The 6,730-nt window shown below is 38.2% G+C and overlaps 1 protein-coding gene, 1 long non-coding RNA gene and 1 other non-coding gene across 6 annotated transcripts in view; all 3 read left to right on the top strand.

Moving 5' to 3' along the window:
• LOC18015203 (protein STRUBBELIG-RECEPTOR FAMILY 3) overlaps window positions 1-2,258 on the top strand; it is a 4,994-nt gene extending 2,736 nt beyond the window's left edge. The window contains exons 12-18 of the mRNA XM_006396503.2: window positions 6-51; window positions 138-505; window positions 590-861; window positions 953-1,091; window positions 1,193-1,329; window positions 1,414-1,570; window positions 1,677-2,258. Coding sequence (XP_006396566.2) covers window positions 6-51; window positions 138-505; window positions 590-861; window positions 953-1,091; window positions 1,193-1,329; window positions 1,414-1,570; window positions 1,677-1,778 — 1,221 coding nt within the window. The 3' untranslated portion in view covers window positions 1,779-2,258. The remainder of the gene's footprint in view (window positions 1-5; window positions 52-137; window positions 506-589; window positions 862-952; window positions 1,092-1,192; window positions 1,330-1,413; window positions 1,571-1,676) is intronic.
• Window positions 2,259-3,021: 763 nt separating this feature from the next.
• Window positions 3,022-5,638, top strand: LOC18015218. Of its 4 annotated transcripts, none has more exons than XR_002898731.1 (6): window positions 3,022-3,233; window positions 3,940-4,246; window positions 4,365-4,413; window positions 4,538-4,589; window positions 4,814-4,916; window positions 4,998-5,638. It is a non-coding gene; the product is annotated as an uncharacterized LOC18015218 (long non-coding RNA). The 4 variants fall into 4 exon arrangements; XR_002898732.1 differs by having other exon boundaries at window positions 4,365-4,448; XR_002898734.1 differs by having other exon boundaries at window positions 3,940-4,413; window positions 4,538-4,716.
• LOC112085916 lies at window positions 3,031-3,133 on the top strand. The gene has a single exon (XR_002899194.1). It is a non-coding gene; the product is annotated as a U6 spliceosomal RNA (small nuclear RNA).
• Window positions 5,639-6,730: the final 1,092 nt, after the last annotated feature.

Raw genomic sequence — 6,730 nt, 5'->3', positions numbered from 1 at the left:
ACGCTCTAGAAACGGGCTCCTGTACTGCCACCACCTGTCGATCTGAAAAAGGTAAAAGATTGATATATGCAAAGTTTGGCCATTGACATTCCTATTGTCATTTCGATAATCAATGCTCGGGTTGTGCTTATGAACAGTGCCTTTCACGAAAGCTGGAGAGGAACCAAAGGTGTTACATGACCTTGGTAGGTTGCAGAGACCTGCACCGCCTATATCACGACAAGAAAGTCAAGATATTGACTTTTCAATGTTGATGCCTCCACCGCCTCCTCCTCCTCCACCACCACCACCTCCTCCTTTGGCTGAGAAGGTCACCGTTATGCCATTAAACTCTCCCGAAAGACCCTTCAAGAAGCCTTCCCCTAAAACACGCTTACCCTCTACTTCTGTGAAGCACTATTCCATTGCATCTCTTCAACAGTACACAGAAAGCTTCTCTCAGGAAAATCTCCTTGGCTCAGGCATGCTCGGGAGTGTTTACAGGGCTCGGCTTCCCAATGGAAAGGTATAAATCTAAACATTTCTGGCTCAGAAAACTCTGTTTTGGCTTTGAATCCTTAATTTTTCGTATTTTATTTTGTCTTTAAAGCTGTTTGCTGTTAAGAAGTTGGACAAGCGGGCTTCTGAACAACAACAGGATAATGAATTCATCGAACTAGTGAACGACATAGATAGGATTCGCCATGCCAATATCGTGGAACTTGTGGGTTACTGTGCTGAGCACGACCAAAGACTATTGATCTACGAGTATTGCAGTAACGGTACACTACAAGACGGGTTGCATTCAGACGATGAATTCAAGAAGAAACTTTCGTGGAATACACGTGTCAGAATGGCACTTGGAGCTGCTAGAGCCCTTGAGTAAGTTTCTTGTTTCTTACTTAAAAATGGTAAAAAAAAAATTTCAATCGCATTTTGCACCCGATTTCTGACTTATGTTAATGTTCTTAAGGTACTTGCATGAGGTGTGTGAACCACCTATCGTACACAGAAACTTCAAATCAGCCAATGTTCTACTCGACGATGATCTGAGTGTTCTTGTCTCAGATTGTGGTTTGGCCCCATTAATATCATCAGGCTCTGTGAGTCAGGTAAAGTACTAAAACCCAATGAGCTTGATTCTAATGGCTTCACCTGTGTAGTTTTCTTCAATATCTAAAACCAACTGTTCTATTGTATTGTGTTAAACCAGTTATCAGGACAATTGCTAGCGGCTTACGGATATGGAGCTCCAGAATTCGACTCAGGAATCTATACATGGCAGAGTGATGTATACAGTTTTGGTGTTGTTATGTTAGAACTCTTGACGGGTAGAATGTCCTACGACAGGTATGCGCATCACGATTGTTTTCTTGGCTTAGTTTTTTTGTTTTTTTTATGTGTAAATGTGTATTCATATGAGTCGATTCATAGGGACCGGAGTAGAGGAGAGCAGTTCTTAGTGAGGTGGGCAATCCCACAACTTCATGATATCGATGCATTGGGAAAAATGGTTGATCCATCTCTTAACAGACAATACCCTGCAAAGTCATTGTCACACTTTGCTGATATAATCTCCCGGTGTGTTCAGGTATAAGCACATATATTGAACAATGAAAAAAACTGTGATTAGATGTTTGTGATTGTGTTTGCTTGACCAAAAAGGGGTTTCTTCTTTTTTTTTTTTCTTGTGACAGTCTGAACCAGAATTCAGACCATTGATGTCTGAAGTAGTTCAAGATCTTCTAGATATGATCAGAAGAGAGCGTCATGGTTCAGGCGAGCCTAGCGCAGACTAGTGAATTGTAAAGAAGCATTATTTTTCCGGATGATCTCTGTGAATTTGCGGGAACAAGAGATGTTCAGTTCTCAGAAACAACAACAACGAAAGGGTCTAAACCAAAGACATAAAATGAGTCATCATATCCTGAGGAGTGAGCAGGTTCTGCAGCTTAAAAGAGGTTTATTTCATGTGAAATGGCTCAAGGAAAATATCAATGTGCTTGCTTCCAGTCGCTGATGATTCGATTGGTGGGGAGTTTCGTTATTTTTCTTCTTCTGTGAATCTCGGATCATCCTTATTTGTAATTGTAATATTTGTTTGTTGAAGACCTCTAGTATAAAATTGTGTGTTTACTTGATTCTTTGAACTTGTCTGTACTTAAAAGATCATAGAATTTTTTCTGTGTTGTATTCTTTTTAGTGTGTGTTTGTGCCTGTAACATATTAATCTAAAACACAATGTAGGTCCAATTAACTGAATCAAACGGATCTTACTTGTTTAGTTACTGAAATGACTTGCATGATAAGAACATATCTGTTTTGTTGTTGTTGTTGTTGTTGTTGTTGCTGAGTTTATGATGATAATCAAGGATCGAAACTGTCATGTCTCAAATACCAAAGAACAATAGTTGAGTATCAATATGCATAACAGTTTAGGTTTGTTATAGAGTCCTTAATCTCTTTTTAGGGAAAAAAAAAGCTCCCAAGCAATCGAATGGATATTATAGAGTCCTTAATCTCTCTTGTGTTACTAATTTAGGTTTTCTTCTGTTTGAAATCTTAGTGATTCTCTACTTTTCAGATGTATTAGACAAACAAATGCAGACTATGTTGTCAACAAAGAGGAGGATGGGTTAGTAATGAACAGATAAAAACTTGTTCCACAACAAACAAGAAAAACAAAAACAAAGTTTTTGGCACTAAATTCTAAACGCAGCCAATGCAGTCACAGGTGTTTAACGCTGGAACATCTTATTACTTTGGAAGAGGAGGTCACCACGGAAGATCCAGATGCAATCTATTAAAACTATGGCTAGTGGCTACAACCTACAAAAACAAAACGGTGAACTACCAAAAGGCGTCGTTTGCTTCTCTTCTTCGAAAGAGGCCTGGTCAATAATGGTAATGGGCTCACGAAGAATAATAGAAAAAGGCCTTTTAGTATTAACGAGCCCATTTAATAGTTAAGCGATATATCAAAATGTCCCACATCGTTTATATGAGAAGGACAAGCTTTGTTTATATAACGTTGGAGTGACAGAGACGATTGTCCCTTCGGGGACATCCGATAAAATTGGAACGATACAGAGAAGATTAGCATGGCCCCTGCGCAAGGATGACACGCACAAATCGAGAAATGGTCCAAATTTCTTTTTGAAAATTTTCCAGATCGATTCTGAAACCCTCGAATTTCTGATTCTCGTCGTTGCATCTCTGATGTTCGTTTTCAAATGGATTTGCTGCCATTTTCGGTAAGCCTGAAACCTTTGTGTTCTAGTTTTCGTTGCCCTAAATATCTACCGCAACATCTGTGTTTTCCTAAATTTTGTCCTCTTAGGTTGTCTTAGCGGTGAAAAAATTTAATTTAAGCATGTCTTTGTTCTCACTTCGATTCTTCAACTCAGTTTAAGTTATTACATTTGATTCAGGTAGGACTAAACAAGCTTTTTTTTTTTTTAATTCGTTGGTCGAATTTACCCTAATTCTACAGCAGAACCAATGGGTTAATGAAATTCTTGTGATTCTGCCAATTTCTTGTGTTTATGTGGACAAAAGATTATGACTTTCTCAATTTAAAAAAAAAAAAGATTATGACTTTGATGCTGGTTAGGTGTTGAAGAGATAATGGCACTCCTGTCCGAAATTTTCTGCACATGTCTAAATCAGTTTCATTCACTGGATAGGAAAAAAAGCTTTGTAGGGGATGAGGAAATTGTAGAGGAAGCTAGTGTAGTATCAGAGACCCATTAACGAGGGTGAAGAGACACATTTGGTTTCTAGAGTTTTCAGGGATCGAAAGATGTTACCCGTTTCTAGCAAGTTTTGGTTACTCTCTTAATGTCGATCGTTAATTTATACTTGATGGTTCTTCTGTGGTGAATCAGTTACTGTTAGATAAATGTTTCAGCTTTAGCTTCAGAAGAATCAAATGATTTACTTTGTAGAACCACATTTCAGGTGGTGTTTCAGTCAATGGGGAATGAGGACATTTCAAGCTGTGTACCATTCAAGAAGTTAGCCAATGTTGTACTTGACGATGATCTGAGTGTTCTTCTCTCAGATTGTGGTTTGGTTCTGTGATTCAGGTAAAACAAAGGGCCTCGATTTTGATGTAATTCATTTGGTATAATTTTTAAATCTACTTGTTCCCAGAGTTATGTATCTATTCTATACGTATCACAACATTGTGAATGACGTGATGCTGACATACCAAATTACTTATCGGCCAAAAGATGATCCTGATGGATTCTCTAATGGCTCAAATGTATGTTTTTCACATCTTACTTATACTCGGACTTTCTTCTTGTAATTTTATCAAAAGAATTAAAGTAGATTCCAGATAGTATAACTAATATTTGGTTGTGTGTGCATATTTTTAACAGATGGCTGGCTATTGTGACCATTGGATTTGTTAAGGATGCAAAATATCATGTCTGTTTCTTTCAGTATATATGTTATTTGTTCCTGTCAGTTTTTCCCCATACTTGCCTTAAAATTTCACAAAAGAAAATTAACTTTATGCCGTCGTTGATTATCATTCCACTTGCTTTGTCAGCCATTTTAGAGGATATGGAATGCCGCAGGAAGTGATGGTCGTAGGGTCATAGGTAATTTTTTTAACTGGAAGGTTTATTATTTAGCATTCTAATGTGAAGTCTATGCTAGTTTTTTCTGTTACTATGGTGTCTTGGAAGCTAATTCGTTGAGCCTGCTCATGATAAGCAAGATTTATTGGTCTGATCTCTTCTCGTGCTTTTAAACTCACGCATGTTGAGCTCGGATGCTTCATTGAACTCTTTTTGGCTTATGTTTTCGTTCTGCTTTTACTCAGGAGATATAAGTGTTACAAAATCGGATATGCCTCAAGGCAAGACAAAAAGTCAGTAAAGGATTTGGCAAGTCAAACAAGTCAGTAAAGAATTCTGAAAACAGAGGTACAATATCTTTTCCTGATTTTAACATCGGAGTTTTAACTTGTGCTGAACAATCTCTTGGAAATATTTCTCACATTGCAGAATCATCACCAGAATATGATCCTTAAGGATCGGCCTCATCCATGAAAAGAACTGCCACTTCGAGCTTTAAAACTCCAGCTGCAGCTTCAAAAACTGACAGAGAGTTTAATTACTTAGACAACTAAAAGAGGAATCCTCAAGAAGAGACGATTAAGATAAATTTAGAGCTATGTGATCATCCGTCTGGTTTACCTACTGCTTGTTCCGCCATTAATGAAACAGCATAAAAGAAGATAAATGATGATCAAAAGAGTGATGAGGCCAAAATGAAAACAGATGCCTCTTCTTCAAGAATTGGTGAGAGTGGTAAAACCACAGAAGGCGAGATAAAGAATGCAGCAGCTCCAATGGACTGGTCGTAGATTCTGGCCCTTTGTTTCTCAAAACCCTAATCAACAAATGCATCCCCAAACACTGGAATGTCTTATCACTAAGGAAGAAGAAGGAGACGTTAAGATCAGAAGAAGCCTAAGTTTTGGTGAACTGTAAATGAAACGATGATTGATGATTGTTTTAAAATTTTAATCAAGATTTCTCTTCTCAAAAGTCTAGAAGAAGGAAGATTTTCTCTTCGTTTTAGTTTAGTGAAATTTACCACCAATAAAAGTTTTCTTTACTGTTGACATTTGACAACATAAAAACAGGGGACACGATTTTGATTGAAAATTCACTCCAGTATTCTTAAAAGATTCTCTTTTTACAATTCCCACTTTGTGTAATTTAGTAAATATTAACCTTTCACGCCCGCGTGAGATTCTAATGATTCGATTGGTGGAGAATATCATTTTTGTGGAATCTTGAATCAGGCTAAAAAAAACCTTAACGGTCTAATCATCGCAAGATTTCTTCCTTCTGTTAAAACCTCTCGCGCCTTTTTATAAGTTTCTTTCAACGTATCCTTGTTCGCTGATTCCTCTTTATTTTCTTTATTGCTCTCATCACTGGCCTTGGCTGAGTTTCCACCTGATAAACCCGTGAAAGAAGAAGAAGAAGAAGAAGAGCGAGCAGAGAAGGTTGATCCCGCCAAAACCACAGAAGAAGAAGTGCGAACAGAGGAAGACGAGCCCAAGGAAGAAACTATCGAGAGCGTTCTTGATTTTGATCCAACCACTTCCGTTCTCGATCTCAATCTAGAAGACAAAGAGTCACACGAAGGAAATCAGAATCCTCAAGAAGAGTTGCCTACGGTAAATCTCGAAACTTTGCGATGATCAAGAACCATAAATGATATTGTCTCTGTTTTTGCCTTCTTCTTGTTCCGCCATTAATGTCGAATTAGGTAGTCGTAGTCTTGTAACTAATAACCCACGTTTTAATCAGATTCCCAGGAGTGATCAAACGATGGACCGTGGCTCAACATCGTTTCCAAGTGATCGCAACCGTAGTCTTTCTCCTACAAATCATTCTCACGCTCAAACGTCTCAAGCGATGATGCATCCTGAAGAAAATGTTGGATCGAGTGATAGTCTTCTTACTCAGCCTCCATATCAGTATCATCAGCTACCAAACAATCCTTTTGGTTTGCAACAACAACCTTCTCCAATGATGATGACTACACGGCCAAGATATGTACAAGATCAAAACTATGTAGCTGGCTTTGGTCCTAACACTGCACCAGGGAGATCTCAGAGTATAAGGCCACGGCCTGCATTCGTAGATCACAACTATGCACCATGGAGACATCACAACACATATCAGCAGCATCCAACGGTTAGAATGCGAATGCTGAATCA

The sequence above is a fragment of the Eutrema salsugineum genome, unplaced genomic scaffold, assembly GCF_000478725.1.
Source record: "Eutrema salsugineum unplaced genomic scaffold, Eutsalg1_0 scaffold_3, whole genome shotgun sequence".
NCBI classification, from domain to species: domain Eukaryota; kingdom Viridiplantae; phylum Streptophyta; class Magnoliopsida; order Brassicales; family Brassicaceae; genus Eutrema; species Eutrema salsugineum.
This window is presented reverse-complemented; position numbering and strand designations above follow the sequence as displayed.